Genomic DNA, 17629 nt, shown 5'->3' on the forward strand with positions numbered 1-17629 from the left:
AGGAAACAAGGTTGAGTGCAGGTTAGTCTGAAAACAGTACAGAAAGTTCTAGTTAATGCACCAAATCCTCATGAAGGCTGTGTCAGAGTCTCAATTTTCGTTTTTTAGATTTTCATGCTAATCCTATTTATCATAGCCATTACCAAGAATGATTTGGAAAATGAACATTACTGCCAATTCCAAATTTACAGATAATGTAAAGACCAGAGAAAATTAGCATGGATTTATGACATGACAGAGGATTTAGCAAAATTACAGGAGAAGTTATAGCTTTTAAGAGAGTAAATGGGCAGTGAAATTATGGTTTTCAGTATTAAGATGAAAAATCTGATACTTGTGCAGGGATCCAGTATAAATAAAATTGTAATTTTCAGTGATATATGATCAGAAAAGACATAGAGGAAGTATGGGATGGGAAACACCTTCAGTGCTTTATAAAAAAATAAATTCAAAGCTAGAGCAGATGATGACAAGATCTACAGAAAGATTTTAGAGTGATGCTTCAAAATTTAGCTAAAGGGCAGTTCTTATGATAATGGCTCATAAATCTTCCATGTCTTGAAGAACTTTTTTCCCCCTGAACACGGATTTCTTCTCAACACCTACTTGGAAAGGGTGGTTTGACATGTTTCCCACTGTGATTCCTTAAATGGCTTAGAAGGTTGAGAAGCAGGGGAATTTTAATACTTGAGGAACTGGACAGAGCAATTACAGCTGAGAACTGGGAAAGCAGCAAATTTTTATTTTACACAAAATAGAAAACTGTCCTCTTTGTTTTTTATGTCAGCATGTCTCAGCGATAGAACAAAGTAAGACTGAAGCAAATTAATTGTGAACCCAATGAATGCTAAAATAGCTACAAAGAAATAAAGCAAAACTAATATGTATGTAAGCCAAATGATAATTGACCCAATGTATTTAGACCTTGTTAAAGCATCATCATTTTTCTCACTTATTTCCTGCATCTCAGTTATGAGAAACTGCATCTAGAGCCTCAAGCACAACTGAAAGTGTAAAGGATATTTACAAACATCATTATAATCCCAGCATAATGAAAACAATTCTAATTTGCCATATTCTTTATCTTTACCTAGAAAATGTTGCCTGAAGTTATCCCAGCTTTCATTATTATGATAATCAGAAAAATAAATAATCACACAAAGCCTGTTGAGGGTTCTTTTTTCTTTTTCTTTAATGCATAGGAAATAATGTGAGAGTTGTAGGGTTCTATTCTGGCTTTTTCCATGGGCAATTTTTAGTGCAGTTGAGGTGATACAGTGAAGAAAGATTTGAAATTGTAAAGACCTTACCTTGATCATCCATAACAAAGCTGGAGGAAATCCCATCTGTGTCACTAACTGAGATAGAGTAAGTTCCCAAGTCTGATTTATCAGGATTTTTGAAGTACAGCTTAGAACTAAAAACACCAATTAAAAAGAATATCATTAGCTGCGTATCACATTTTTAACATGACTCACTGATTTCTTTTGGTATATTGACATGACTTACTGATTTCCTTCTGTTTCAATCTTAAACTTATGAGAATCATCAATCTCCTCGTAGGATTTACCCCATGCAAAATGAGATGCATCTGTTGCTTCTTTGCACTCAAAAGCCAGGTAAATATTACCCTCATCATCCACACCTGAATAGATTTCTTTTGTTCCTGCAAAATAGGAATCAACTCAAGTGTCAAGACTGTATTTTTCTGCCAAGGTGCAATTCATAAATTACTAAAGCCCATATCTATTTTGTCCTAAAAGATACTGATTTTATTAGCAGGTCTTAAAGCAGGTTTATGTCATATGCTGGCTCAGCATCACATCCCATTAAGTTTCTTACTCTACATGCAAGAAATTAATGAGAATACTAATAACTGCTTATTGAGAAACAAATGAATAAGATATAACTGAATATGAGAAGACATGAATGTTTAAACAAACCAATTTTATTATCATTCCTGAAGCTTTAATAAATGTGTTTCACAACAAGCAGCACCTTCGTTAGAATAAAAACCAGAACAACCGATTATCAAGTAACTCCTGAAGTAAGTAAAGGAAAAAATTGTAATTGTTTCTTTAAGTTTTAAGACCAAGAGATTCTTAATTCTTTAAATACTTATATGTGATATACTATTAAATTAGGTTGATTAAATGCAATTCCAAGTATTTTAGAAACAGAGGAGATTAAACAGTTCATTTTACCTGGCCGTTCCTCAACAAGCACTGGTTCAGATATTTCAGATGACTTGCCTACCCCAGCATCATTCACTGCACGAACTTTGAAGACATAGGTATGACCCTCATGTAAATCAGTGACCTTAAACAAGATAAAAGGCAAAACCAATTTAAAAAACAATCTAAACTATTTTGTTCACTCATATGAAGATATTAGCAGAAGCTGAAGTTCAAATGCATATCTTTTTTATACTCAATAGGAACTTCTAGTGCTCCATTTTATATTAATATTAATCAATGAAAATGTTACCTTAAAATAGCGCTTTGAAGTAGGTTTTTCATTAGCAGTGATCCAGTCTTCTGCATCTACTTCTTTATAGTCCACTAAATACCCAGTAATAGGGCTTTTGCCTTCATACACAGGAGCTTTCCACAGAAGAACTAGTGATGTATTTCTTACTTCACATATCATGAGATCATAGGCAGGACCTAAAATATTTCAAATATTGGAAATTCACTTCAATATAATAAAGTTTTGCAAGCTGTTCCAGTCGAGGCTGAAATATATTGCTATAATTTTGACTGTATCTGCTTTCCAAAATCTCATCCTTTACAATACACCTGGTATATGTGGTATTTAGGCCATTTCCCCCTCATGGCTGTATACAGCAATACCTGCCTCATACAGTGAGTGACATTAGTATTCTGAAGCATACTTGCTTAGCTAGATCTCAGTAACTCTATTTTAAGGTTAAGCTAATCATGTGGAAAATCCAGGCAGTTTAAGATTTTCCAACAAGAAAGAGAGGCTTCTTGTCTATTATTCAGCTCACCAGCCTCACTTCAAAGTCCCTTCACTGAGCCTGATTCAGGTTCATAATTTAACATCAGGTTTTTTATCTTTTCATTAGTATATATAAGCCATGATCTTTCAAAGTAATCCCAAATCCAGTTGCACCAAGGGACTTTGGCTCAGGTTTCGTTTTCCCTGACAAAAGAATTTTTATTGTGAACTGGATACTGCAGCCAAAAGTAACTTCTCAGAATGAATGATATCTGTTAGGAGAAATATTTAAACCAAAAATATCCTGATACTCTACAAATAAGTGAGAGTTTATGTTTGCAACTACCAGGTTATGTTCTTCCTACTATACTTTCTCTCTGCTTCGCCAAATGTTGAAGTGCCATTCAGTCTAACTTATAGCAATTATTTTTACTATACTCTTGATATTTGTTCACACTAGTAAATAAATATAAGTGAAAAGGCATAATTATGTAAGTTTCCTAGTGTGGTCAAGCACCCATGACAGAATTCTCATACTCAGTCAAATTATTGTGCTTTAAATGTAGAAAGCTGAATACTTAAGGGTTAACTTCAGACTTAAGGATTTCCTCAGTTTTCAAGACATTAATTTTCCCTACAACACATCTTACCATTTAAAATAATCATAAAAAAGGAGTGCAAAGCCTTACAAATAAATCTAATTGCCAGTCCAGCCTACATGATGTTAACCAATGATGAATGAACATAAAGTTTGTAAAGGATGATATTCAGCAAATACATTGGGGGAAAGAAAAAAAATTAGTAAAGCTTTGCTCCAAAGTGAATAAACACATTTCAGAAAATAAACATATTAAATACCTTTTTCAGACTTTATAAGGATAAATATTAGATTTCTCATGGAAAGAATGCCATTTTCAAGGAATCTAAAGTGTTCCCTCCGGGCTCTTTAAAAAGCCCAATCCGAATGTCCATATATCTACAGATAATTAAAAATACACTGCCAAATGGACCCGATAGAAATCTAGACAGTAGGAGGAAAAACGTAATGAAGCATGCTCTATTCTGAGGAGTCTGAGAGCCCAGACATTTCTTTTTACTTAAAGCAATGTAAGATGATCCATTAACTATCATTGCTAACACAGAGAAACTCACAGAGACACCTAAGACTAAAGTTTTGTGGAAAGATGAAATAATTATGGACTCTGAGCAAAGACTCCTTCACTTATGCTGGAAATCCTGCAAAAGGTTTTGGCCTTTCTAAGGAAACCTTCTATTTACATCAAAAGGTGGAAGAATTTTTTGTTGATGCTGGGAGTGTATTGCTGTCACATTACACTAGTCCTCACTACCTTTAGTAAGTCTGGGAAGAGGGTCAGGCTCTTTCTCCCAGTCTTAAATCTCAATTATTTCTTTTTCATTATTTCTAAACCATTGTTTAAAAATGTGTTTTAAAAAAGGCTTGTGAAATATTTAACAGGTTCAGAGATTTGAGATTTTTTGCAGGGTGGGCAATGTTCTTTTCTTCTAGTGCCTTTTTTTAAGCAGGAGGAAAGCAATACTGTCTATTCAACTCATAGCATAATGAGGACAATGTAATCACCCAAATACTAAAAAGGTCAGATTGTTCATTATGAAAATTTCACTCTTTCCATTTCCTGAAAACACATTTTATTTTATTTCTTTATCTGTCATTTAAAATGAAGGATAATTTTCACTTCTTTACACACTGCATAATTTTAATTATGTTTTGAAAAAACTGTAGAGGGCATAAATTGTAGCTAATTTCTTTATGAAAAATAGTTGTTCAAATGATGATGCATTTGCACTTAATATCACAAGATTATTAAAAAATACAATTAAAGTGAGTTAGGGTCAGGAGATTAACCATTTTGATATTGACATTTTGGTCATGTCATTAAACCCATATGCTAAGATGTTTGAATTCTAAAGAATTTAACGAGAAAACATAAAGACAAACAGCTTTTCAGCAAAGAATATGGGCATTTAAAGGAACTATTTGAAAATTAATGGTGTCATTTTTGTGTAAGAGGGCAAAAAGAAGGGGATTTGTAAGCAGGCAAATGACCTACAGAAATTAGAGTTACAGGTGCTCTACTCAGCATTGAAAAATACTTATCTGGAGTAGTGTCTCCAGTTTGTGCACTGCCACTACTGCTGTAGGTTCATTAGCACTTTTTTCCTAACACCTGGCTAATAATAATCTCTGAGGTAACATCTAGGTACAATCCAGGAGAAACACACCTACATGGGCACACCACTGGAGAATAGAAGACTAGCTGTGCCACTTGTCTATACATCAAGAAACAGACCCCTCTAGTGTGTTATTTATGACCAAAAGCTAATGTAGTTTTGGAGTCTAAAACCCCAGGAATATTCTTAACAGACTGCAGAGGCATTGTACAGGTGGTGAGTGTGAGGTGGAGCTTGTAGGGCTTGAAGAGGTGATAGAGATACAAACGTAGACTAAAGGCTCAATGTTCTTCTGAGCTGGTGAAAGCAGTGAAAGAAAGGGACACTCAACATGCTAAGGAAAGGTCATCTGTTTCCCAAGAAAGAGATGTCATCATTAGAGGTGTGGTGGTAACTTTCAACAGATCTCAGAAGACAGGGCAGTCTCAACAGGAACTATGGAAGAAATTAGGAGAAAGAAATCCTGCAGAGTTTGGCTGGAACTTAGTGACTGTGTTTTAAAGACTTTGAGATTCATAAAGAACTAATATACTTACCAGGTTCTGGCATAGTCCAGGCTTTACACTTAAAATGCTCACTGGGATCTGAAGGTTGACCTATTCCAACCAGATTTGCAGCAGCAACTTTGAATTCATAGAAGGCATCTTCAGTCAAATCCTCTACCTTTTTTTCATTTGAGAAAACAATTCAATATATCAAAACCCATGATTTATATTCATTTAATAATAAAACTTGGATATAAACATTAGTTAATTGATTATCAGGCCTTACTGCCATGCTGAAGGGTCTAATTTGAAGACTTTACTCTTAAACCAAACACACTGGAGAGTTCTATACTATATGTCCATGTTTCAGTCACATAATCCAAGGAATAATAGCACTCATATTTTGGTGTGAAAAGTTGTAAGAGTTTAGAGCAAAGATTCAAGGAGCCCAGTCAATGAATGACCACTAGCAGATACTTACAGGTGAGTGTTCTAAAATTAAATACCTTCCTGCATTGCTTGTGAATGGCTGTTCATAAGCCATTCACTTAAGTGAGAGTAAAAATTGTGTTTTGCTTTAAAAGGTCACAAAGGACTGACTTAGGAGGAAAAGGAAATTATAGAAAATAAAAGAGAAAACCATCCAGTTAGTTCCACAGTGTTCTAACTCCATGACAGCCTCTCAGTAGTATTTTGTGGCTTGTATGAATCTTTCTCTTGATGTTACCTACCATTCCAAAGTGAGAAAGTAAGCACAGTAATGGGATGAGCAGAATCCATAATAATCCTCTGCAAACACCCCTGGTAAATGAACTCTGATTTATCTAATGAGCTCATCCCTACACCAGCATCTCAGATTTTGAGATCAAAGTAGAGGACTAAAAGGCATGAAAGTCTTGACACCCAGAACACCTCATGGCAGCAGCCCTCTTCCATCCTTCTTCCAGAACACCTAAATACAAAAAACCAAGTCTTCTATACCTGATTCCTCTAAATAATTTTCCCACTGTTATATTTAATCATATGTCTCAAGAGAGAAAGCTAAGAGTGGTACTCCTCATGGAGATACCAAACAGTTTTAGATTTTCATGAATAAATAGTTGCCTTGAAAATGTGAAATAAAAAAGGATTTTGGTATGATTTTTTTAATGATAAAAACATGCTATGGTTAGAAATGTATGGGGTAGCATCAAATACAAAACCAAAGCAAACAAGGTAACACAGAAAAGTGAGGCACTAAAATAATTTAGACATACTTTCCTGAAGACAAGGAGCTATATAATGTGACCCAAAAGACAGAAAAATAGATCAGTCTGTAAAAATGATTTTGAAATCTCAGGTTATTAAGGGAAAGAATATTTGTGGGGCTCCCATAGAATTATTTGATCAGAGAAGATTAAACCTTTAGTGATTTCCCAGTGCTGTACTGAATATCTCAGGCATTCTCTGTTTACAGTATGTCATAAAATATTCTGTGCTACTAAAAGCTGTCTTGGTTTTGTTTACCATCAGTATTTGAGATTCTAGCCATTCAAACTAATGTACAAATATGCACCTTTAGGCATAAATACAGATACTGGCAGGACTGACACTTAAATACCTAGTTAAATTCTCAATGGTAAGCCCTAATTTACATTACTCATTTGTTTTCAAATGCATTAAAAATAAAAATATGTGGAAAGCACTGTTTAGTATTGCCCTTTCATGCCTATCCTACCTGCCCTTTTTCATTTCTTACCATCCATGGTCCATCTGCTATGTCAGAGATGCCACTCATAGAATCAGTCACAAGCACCTGAGTATTGCTGCCTGCCTTCTATGCATGAAACATTCTTCCTCAGCTCATCTGCATTATTATCTTCTACTTCAGTGTCAAATACCTTCAAGACTTACTTCTGTCCTAAGGTTTACAGGAAATTTGCTGACTTGTAGAAATAAAATTTTAGGTATTTATGAGTAAAATCTGATTGTTTAACTCAATTTTAAAAGCATCAGATTGATTGATTACTTGCTATTTCCTATCTCCCTAACTTTTCTCCATGGAAGTTCACATCCAAATTTTCCTATTTTAAGAAACATTTCATAAATTGCAAGTAAAGCCAGAAGTAATTCATTTCAAAACTGTACTCTGTGAAGGAGGTGACAAGACATAATGCTGAGTTCATTAATAAACATGCTTTTTCAGCTGAAGGCAGATTTTGAGAGTAAGAACAGAGACAGTTATATTTTTTCTCAACCCATCTCCATTTTGTTTGCAAGTCCTCAGTACTACAGAGAGCAGTTATCTGTCCTGCTAAATGCTGCCATCCTTACTCTGTATGTTGTTATAGTGGTGATATATACAGTGATCATTATTGAAAATAGCTTGGGGAAAATCTTATAGCTCATTCCTCTTATTTCTTGTGAAAAATGTGCTTCACACTTTTCCCTCCAAAATTTACTTCTCAGCGGTCTTATTTGCATTAGAATTTCACAGTAGGGGATGGCACTGATCTTTTAGCCCAGGTGTAACATTGCTGCACTCCAAATGGAAGTGCCTAGTTTTGCTGAAGTAAGTATTTAAAGAATTTCTCCGTCAAAAAATAAATCTGAAGAAAAAATTCAAATCAACTGCAAAAATATAATGAGCAAAAATTACTAACCGTATAAATGGTGCGGGTAATAAGGGAAGAATTGACTTCATGCCAGTTTTGATGGTTAGCTTCCCGTTTATCCATATAATAACCAAGGATTGGTGAGCCTCCACTGTAGGTTGGTGCTTTCCAGCCAAGGGTCATTGAATGCCCATCACAGTTCAGAAGAGTGATACCATGAGGATATGAAGGACAAGCTACAAGGAAATAAGCAACCTGAGAGTTAGGACAGAGTCTAAAACACTGCAGTGTAGAAGTTGCTTAGCATTTTTGATATTGTTTCTGTTTTCTGCAGCATACTGCTCTCAGCTGCACAGTGAAAGCAAAGTAGTTGTAAAGTTGCTAACCAATATTCATTATATCACCAGATATAAACATGGAAGGTTTTAAAACATCTGCCTGACGTTTTGCCCTCTCAGAAGGTAGCAAGGAAGAATAGATGATCTTTGCAGGGAAATAGTAATGCCAGTGTCTCCAAACCAAAATTATGCTAAAATATTTAAGTGGGTTCAGAAGACCTCTTCCTAGGAAGAAAAACAATAAATAAATAAGCTGCTCAAGTACTTATGGAATACAGTAAAAATCATCCAGTAAAAAAAGAAAAAAGTCTATAAACTTGAATGAAATTAAGTCATGTGACTGACTATCTATGGCCACCACAGTGTTCCTGTACTGTCCTGATATTATATGCTTTATTCAGACTGTGACTGCTTTTTGACCCAGAAAGAATAGAAGATATTTAGACTTCCAGTAACTTAACCTATGTTGAGGCAGAATAGTAATGTCCTTCATGAAGTTCCTTGCATGGGTTTACTCCCTTCAGTATCAGAAGCAGAAATGTCACCAAGGTACCTTCCTAGGGATGAAGAAAACCCTTTTTCTGAGCTTTTTAATCCCCTCCTACTGGCAAGCACCCCTTGTAGCAAGCAGTTTTGCATTTGTCATCCATACTCGAAAGTCTGCCCAAAGATTTGCCTTTCTTGACACTGGAGTGCTCCAATCAGTACAGCTAAACACCTGTCCCTAAAGCTGATCTTTCAGTTGAATCACCAGTAAAAGTTGAACCAATGTAACCTACCTCATTCAGAAGAGAACACATTAGCAAAGACCTTAGTACAGTCCCTGATCTTGGAGCTGTACTAGTGGTCACCATGAAGACTGATAGTAATCAGCACAGCTGCCCTTTCAATCTTTTAATTTTTTTCAGATGTAGTGCTATACTCAGAGGCCACAAAATGGGGCCTTTCTTTGCTGCCACTTTTTGGTAAATAAGAATGACTGTAGCAAATTCCTGTAAATAATCTTAAAGTAATACTGCAGAAAGATTCTGGCCATGCTGCTAGGTCATCTATAAATAATCCTGCTAAATTCCTGTAAAGGTTACAAAAAATGGATAAAAGCTGTCCACATCCCACATGTGTGTGTAAGATCCACATGCTCTGTGTTTGATGGTGTACCCCATGCAACCCTCATTTTCAAAGCACACAGTGACAAATAAGTGCAAGTGCATTTACAACATTGTGGTGATAGATGTGCAAGTGTCCATGCACCACCTACCCATATGAGACACACTTCCTCCTAAAAGAGTCAAATAGAGTAACTTTGTCAGTAATATACAAATTTACTTTCTATTGATTACACTGAATTATAAATCTTTCAGATACTTATTTCTCACAAATATGTCTGCCGGTTTTCTCCAAGAGGTTGAGGGCACTCTGCTGGGGAAAATGTGTCCTATTTAACATTTTTCAGTCTGCAGCTGATGCTATCCCTTAATTCAAATTGAACCATGGTAGCCCAGACCTGTACATTCTTTGTTGTAAATACTTATTCAACCCTTCACTCAGCATGTACCATTCCCACTTAAGGTTGCACGACTGACCTTACACAGAAATTTTGTTTGTGAGACCCCCAAGGAGGTAGATTGTGCTCCAACCTGGAGCAAGCAAAGGGGATTTTCTGTTTGGTTCAGTTATGTAGTAATAAAGCTCACTGAAACTCTTTGAAATGGAGCAGATAGCATGCTAAAATGTTTTACACCACTCCAAGTCACTAATTGTCTAACTTACTCAGTATTTAAATTTCTTTGATACAGCCTAGGAGCAAAAGGCAACCTGGTCATTAAAGTTCATCTTACCCAATATTTCTAACAGTCATTATAAATAACTTTTTTTTATAAAACAATATCTTTTCTCTAGAATAGCCACATGCCAGAGAATAGACATCATTAAACAGATGTGCATGATGGTTGCAAGGTATAAAATTATAGTAAATCAGACCAAAGGAGGTGATTGCTGAAGATATGTCACTCATTTGGGAAAGAGTTGCACAAAATCACACTTACTAAGGGCTGCCTGCACTGTCACAGCCTCTGACTCCTGCGAGTTTTCACTCAGCCCTACAGCATTCACAGCTTTCACACGGAAGACATACTGCTCTCCAGTTTCCAAGCCATGAACAACAAACCTGGGTTAAAAAAGACAGCATCACATATCAGTGTATATTTTACAGGAATCATTCTAGGCTGTAACATTATATTGTTGTATCAATTAAAAAGCTCAACTACATGGGTGCTTCACAAAGGAAAACATTTCCAAGAGGGAAACTGCAATAAAAGGCATGATGTAGTACAGTATAGCTGGAAGGGACACTGTAGCAAAAATCGCTGTACTCATTAGATTGGTAGTACTGATCTGGCAGGTGAAGTCAGGTAAAATATAATATAGTCCCTCTGAACTTTGTCTTATAAATTCTAATCTATTCTGGGAAGGAACTGTATTTTTCACTGTAGTTTTATAGTCATTGTCAAAAATAGTTTTCAGTTTTGATCTGAGTTTTTTAGGTAATTACTGTACTAAATAAAATACTCAGAGCTATCCTGTTGTAATATAAGTTCACATATGAAGAAATTAAATGTTTTTTCTTATTTTTGTGCTTTCTCAATCCCCTTTGATCAAGAATTAGTCTCTACTTTTTTTAAAATCTAATTTCTTGACTACTTGAAAAAAGAAGTCATCAGAATACAAAGTCACTCAGTTAATGACTGACATAACACACTAAACAATATAATGTGCTTCTTATAGAAAATACAAACTAAAAATCTAATCTTTGCATTTGATGATTGATTCCAATAAAAATAAATATGACTTTCATAAAGGGAATTGCTTGAAGAATCTCAAAATGAAGTTTGATATCTTCAGGAGGGAGTAAGAAATCATCAGAAATTGAAACTATGAAATGCTAGTGTCATGAAAAGGGAATTAGAAACAGGGTCCACTGATCTTTATCCAAAGATGTAACAGATCAAGGAGATCTGATGTTTCTGGAATTGGACACTTGGCTTTCCTGCACAATAGTGTCAGCTGCCAAAGCACTTTTGCCACCATATTTATAGCAGAATGGCCTGACCTTTTGCTCTGTTATTCATGGACAGTGATAAAGCTTTAGAATTCCCTCTCCTTTCTCATACTCTTCCTCATCAGGTCTGTTTACCCCACAACATAACTCATGCATTAAAAAGGCATATTCTGCACTTAACTCATGTCCAAGACACTCAGAATAATGTCTTTAGAATTTTTTTTTTAAACTCAAAGCCATGGAATAGAAAAATATATGAAAAAAAAAATGAAAAAAAGGTGAGGAGACTTTCCCTGCAATTTGGAAATCTTGGCTCTGAGAGTCTGCAGACTGCTTTTCTTCCCATTCATTCAACATTCTCCTTCAATTATAATGCTATGGCTTAGCACATAAATTGTCTTTAAAATATCCTGCAGTTTTCAAACTTCCCAAAAATACAGGAATCTTATCAATACCTGTTATATTTAATAGGTTTATGGTTACTGGGTTCCCAGCGGTTTGATCCCACCACAGAATACTCAATGTAGTAGCCATATAAATCCTCTTCATGTTTGGGTTTATCCCATTGAACTACAACTGATGTTTTTGTATTCCTTGTGGCCACCACCTGACCAGGTGCAGATGGTAAAACTAAGAAAAAGAGATAAAACATATACATATTAGAAAATACATTAAAATAAAAGTAATTTGAACTAGATGAAGCACTGTATAATTTGATCATATTTAATTACTACAGCTATAACTACTCCTACCATGTCAATATTGTTACATGATATGTATTTTAATATATTTCTTTAAGTCTAGATACATATAGATATGTGTGTATAAACATTTTTTTTAATTTTTTTTTCTCAGAATGCTTTGTGTGGGTCCTTACCTATATGATTTTATACAGGTCTTATGATAGCAAATTAAAGGAGCACATATTTTCAAATATGAGTGTGGATGAAAGCATACAGATATGAAAATCTTCACTTTCTAATTTCTTTCTCAAATAAGAGGTTGATGCATAGCTTATGTCCCTGTAGCCTTACTGTGTCAGTTAGAAATGCACATAAACTATAGAGATATGATACAGTGAGGATTAAGAAATGATTTCTTACAATTAACTAATGACAGCCCCAATTCCAAAAATATGAGCTTTTCAGGATAACTTTAAGCATATATTTGAATGCCAAAAGTTTATCTAAAAGTAGCTAGATGAATGTCATAGAAGCATAGGAACACTGGCTGGAAGGGATCTCGGGGATCATCTAGTCCCTCTACCCCATCACTGAGAGTGGGACCATCACCAACACTAAACTAGTGTGTCAGTCACGGATTTGTACGAGTCCTGAAACCTTCTGACAACGAAATTTCACAGCTGACCTGCACAACCTTTTCCAGCGCTGCACTCTTGCACCTTGCACCTTTCTCATTAAAAGAGTATGTCTAGAATGAATTTACTAAGCTGCAATTTTTGGCTCTTGCCTCTGTTGGTCATTTGACAATACTGAGAAGTTTGACACCATCATCTTTGTAAGTCTTCAAACTAAATAAATGCCTCTCTTCATAGGTCACAATCTCTAATCTCTCGGTCATCTTGCCATACAGAGGACCTCTCCACTTTACAACCATCCCTCTTGATTAAGGAAGCCAGACCTGGCTTCAGAACAGTACTTCAGGACCAACCTCAACACCACCAAGAAAAAGAGCATAAATCTTTCTCCAATCTGTTGACTACAGTTCTCTCAATGTACCTTAGTATGCAGTTTGCTTTACATACAAAGAAAGTTTGTTGTCAGTTTACACCTATATAAACAGATGACTATGCATAAATAGAACCAGAAATATTGAGATCCAAATGGAAAAAAAAAAAAAAAACAGCTCACAGTCTGTACACTATAAAATATCTATCTGAGCTTTCACAATGCAAGAAACTAAAGCAAGGTCTCAGCCTAACATGACAGGTTAAGAGAAGTGCCCAGTACTCGCCTTTTGGAGATATTTTAGTTTTCTCAGATTGATACTGCATAGAACTGCAAACAGCATGAAACAAAAGAAAGGCAGCATGTTTTCCACTTAGTCTTTCAATATTAAAATAAAAATTATTACTTACATACTGCTATACTTCATGCAATAAATTTGAAAGATCAAATGGATTCAGTCTGATAAATGTACCTACATTTAGGCTTTTATGTGTGTCTACAAACACACATTCTTGACCTTCCACTATATTCAAAGAGCTAGGGCTGAACTCAGTTACACAAATTAATTTAGGGCCATTTTGGACTATCTGTCACTTTTTCATGGAGTTGTCAGATATGACTCGGGAGATTATACCTACATTCCTCTGAAATGGCAAACTGAAAGCATTTGAAAAGGATGTCACTTTGGCCAGCTAAACTGAACCTTACAGCAGTGCCCAGTAAAGTCCTGAAAATTATTCATCTCACCCCAAAATTATTCATTTCACACTGTACAGCTGGGTGACATGGGGCAACTTATGACAACATCAGCCAGCTTATATTCCAGGCTCCAATTGCCACAGTCAGAGCAGAAGCATTTACTGCACCTGTAGATACCTACATGGAAACACCTAAATTTAGATTTTAACCTCAAACTGAATACTCCTTCACCTCTCAATTAAATTGCATAATTTTAAGAGTCATTTAGGATGGCCTAGGATGCCCCAACCATTCTTTACTTTCTGCTCATAGGGTACCAACAATCACTGTGTAATGATTTCCATCCCCATGAAGGTGTCCCACTCACCCTCAAGAATATCAAATGACACTAAGCACAGGCAACTAAAAGGAGCCAAGTGTTTCTGACATATTTTAGTTCAGGTGGAAAACTCTGTCTCTGAAAATAGTCCTGAAGGTTCTCTTTAGAACAGATTCTTCTGCATTGTGCTTAATTTAAAACTGTGTGTTATGCAGAAGGTGTTGTGTGAACCCCTAAGGGATAGCTTATTTTCTGTACTAAGTGCAATAAATACAGTGTTTTTCTTTCCTACTTTGGGGAATGTTGAATGGTTTAAATACTTTATATGCATTAATGAGACATCAAATCGAGAATATATGAAAGCAAAATATGCTTTTCTTTGTCATGTAGTTACAGACCAAACTGAAAATATGGATTATATCTTTAATTATGGTATATCAGGTACTGTAAATATTCTGTATATTACTAGAAAGCGTACTAGTAAGATATGTGCGCTCAAGGTGACAGTTATCAATATATCAAACTGTTATATGTGGCTTCTGCAAAACTGCAAAACCAAACCGAATATTTCGAAAACAAGATGAATAACCACTCCCTAAATTTTCATTTGTGTTTTTGAATGTGACCTCAAGACAAACACTTCATTTTCATTTGGAAAATCACCACCAATATGTAGTTGTGTCTTTCCCTGAAGTCTACTCATCTGTATGACAGAGGAATTGTGCACTAGCAGTAATTTGCAACTCAGAATACTAAGAAAGAAATGAAAGGCTACCTTATCTAGCTGAAACTGTAGGGAATTAGGTAGCATATAATTACCTGAGCCAGAAAATATAATTATCAAAGTTAGTGATTAACCTATTTTTTGATGTCACATTAATAGAACACTGAAATGTGAATAACTAAAAGTAATTATACTGATTATTGTTTTCAGTATTAAGGCTTGTGATCAAAAGGAAAATTCAGGAAAGTCTCTAAAATTTAGCATCTTTTTTAAATCCTTCACAGAAGTGAACACAAATAAAGTCAACTACTACTATTGTAGTTATACTAATCTAATGAGAGTTGTCTCTTTCCGGTTTGTAAAATATCTATCGTTTTTAATATTAATGTCTTGCAATTAATACCTTACCAGTAGTATCTTGTGGTTGAATAGGTTCTGTAATTTCAGATGGATCACTGATGCCATTTTTGTTTGCTGACAACACTCGGAAAACATATGGTTTTCCTTCTGCAAGGTCAAACACTGCATAGCGAGGAGATTTTACTGCAACCTGTGCATTGACTCTTTGCCAACTTCCACTGCCAACCATGGACTACAAAAAACATCAAAAAAGCCATGAATCATTTCTGTGAACTGTCAAAAATTGAACATATTGCTGTATTGCATCCTGTCATGAATTTATTTAAGAGCTATGAGAGAAGGATCACTCTCAACTGTCTGACTCAAACATATGCAAATTCTCATTGCTGGTGCATTCCATTACTCTGCAAAAAGGTCGGAATAGCTCACTGTCTCCTTGCCTGTCTCGACTTCAAACATGCGCACTTGTACATACAGCCAGCTTTCTTTTAGGGCTGTGACTGTCAACTGTGATTGGCCCCAAAGAATTGCTTTCATGTCCTGCAAAACTCACATGAACACCCAAAGGTTTGGAGTCAAGCAAACAAGCCCTAATCCAAATTCTGCAGAAAGGTAGGGAGGGAAATGTTACTTTGCTCACAACTTTATTTATTCCGTTGAGTAAGGGCATGGCCCCTAAAAGCATTAATCAAATAAAGTAATTGCTTTTGTGTATTCTCAATACAGCAGCTGAGCTTATCATCACCACAACTGCGCATGGAGGAGAGCCAGAAAATCAGTACTCTGAGAGAAGCCTGCTGTCCATTCAATTTCCCACATAAACTGTTTACTCTAATCAAAAATTAGTCGTGGAATCTTTCAGAAATTTCAGCAAAACCCAAGTGCACAATAAACTCATTGAAGAAAATTTTCTTGGCATGTAGATAGGTGCAAACAAATTATATTTTGATAAAATTATAGAACAGAAAGTCCAGAAGCAAAATCTGATAGACTGTGAATTTCTTAGAGGAGGAACAGTGTTTCATGGGTGCTTGGAAACTACCCTGTATATTATGACACCTACAATAGACAAATAATAATAAACAGCTGGAGTCCATATATAAAAATCTTTCTCACCCACCTAGTGTTCTCAAAAGAAAAAAGAAATATAGCATCAATTTTCTTCATATTAAAAAGCTGTAAAATATGAAATAAATATTACTTTTCCATATATTTTACTTTTTGCCATGAAAAACATTAATTTCTTCTTTTCACAAAGAATCAGCATCACATTTTGTTCTGCAGTTTGATTTGACTTATCTGTAAAAAAGCATTTCAAGAGAACAGAGAAAATTCATTTCCATATTGTGTCTCTTGGAGGCTTTACAAATACATTTTTATTCTTCAGGACTGAATCTTCTTTTTTTAAAATAAAATAGTTAAAAACTGTTGTAAATTAACAGGTGACAGTGGAAAGCAAAAAACAAACATTCACCTATGAACTGACTAAGCTGTTCATAGATATCAGTTATTTATGCAAAAAGTATTTTAGATTCAGGTGTTAATTAGTACAACAAAGCTCTTTTTTCTAATAATAACTCTAACCAAAAATTAGTCGTGGAATCTTTCAGAAATTTCAGTAAAACCCAAGTGCCTAATAAACTCATTGAAGAAAATTTTCTTGGCAGGTAGATAGGTGCATACAAATTATCTGTTTATAAAATTTTGGAACAGAAAGTCCAGGAGCAAAATCTGATAGACTGAATTTCTTAGAGGAGGAACAGTGTTTCATGGGTGCCTTTTTGTCCCCATCCTCACTTTTCTTCAGTAAGTCTGATGTTTAAATGAGATGCCTTTTTTTCATCATTGTCACTGCCACTGACTGTTTCTGGAGCTATATAAATTTATTAGTATAAAGCAAGCAGATAATGTATCTTTTCCAATTCATTCTTAGAAATTCAACTAACTAGGTGTATGTTTCCACTCAATGGAATGAGTATGAGTATGGGTATGAGTATGAGTATGAGTATGAGTATGTTTCCACCTCTGAGCTTTTTATCTGGGCTACTTCTGCATAATCTGGAACTAATAAGGTGCTTCCATGACAAGAGCTGGTTCAAAATCTTTACATCGATATTCTTGAAATTTATAGATAAGCAAAAACATATGGAAGTGGGAATAAATGCAAGAAAGGCATTCTATTTTATTGCATA

General features: G+C 35.2%; 1 protein-coding gene across 1 annotated transcript in view; it reads right to left on the reverse strand.

The window, feature by feature from the left end:
- Positions 1–17629, reverse strand: part of MYOM2 (myomesin 2) — a 69339-nt gene that overhangs the window by 23151 nt on the left and 28559 nt on the right. Inside the window, exons 14-22 of the mRNA XM_030236499.2 lie at positions 15486–15669; positions 12103–12277; positions 10635–10756; positions 8300–8487; positions 5709–5835; positions 2488–2666; positions 2205–2319; positions 1510–1666; positions 1311–1417 (exon numbers count right to left, since the gene is read on the reverse strand). Of these exons, the coding sequence (XP_030092359.2) occupies positions 1311–1417; positions 1510–1666; positions 2205–2319; positions 2488–2666; positions 5709–5835; positions 8300–8487; positions 10635–10756; positions 12103–12277; positions 15486–15669 (1354 nt within the window). The remainder of the gene's footprint in view (positions 1–1310; positions 1418–1509; positions 1667–2204; positions 2320–2487; positions 2667–5708; positions 5836–8299; positions 8488–10634; positions 10757–12102; positions 12278–15485; positions 15670–17629) is intronic.

The sequence above is a fragment of the Serinus canaria genome, chromosome 3, assembly GCF_022539315.1.
Source record: "Serinus canaria isolate serCan28SL12 chromosome 3, serCan2020, whole genome shotgun sequence".
Lineage (NCBI taxonomy): Eukaryota > Metazoa > Chordata > Aves > Passeriformes > Fringillidae > Serinus > Serinus canaria.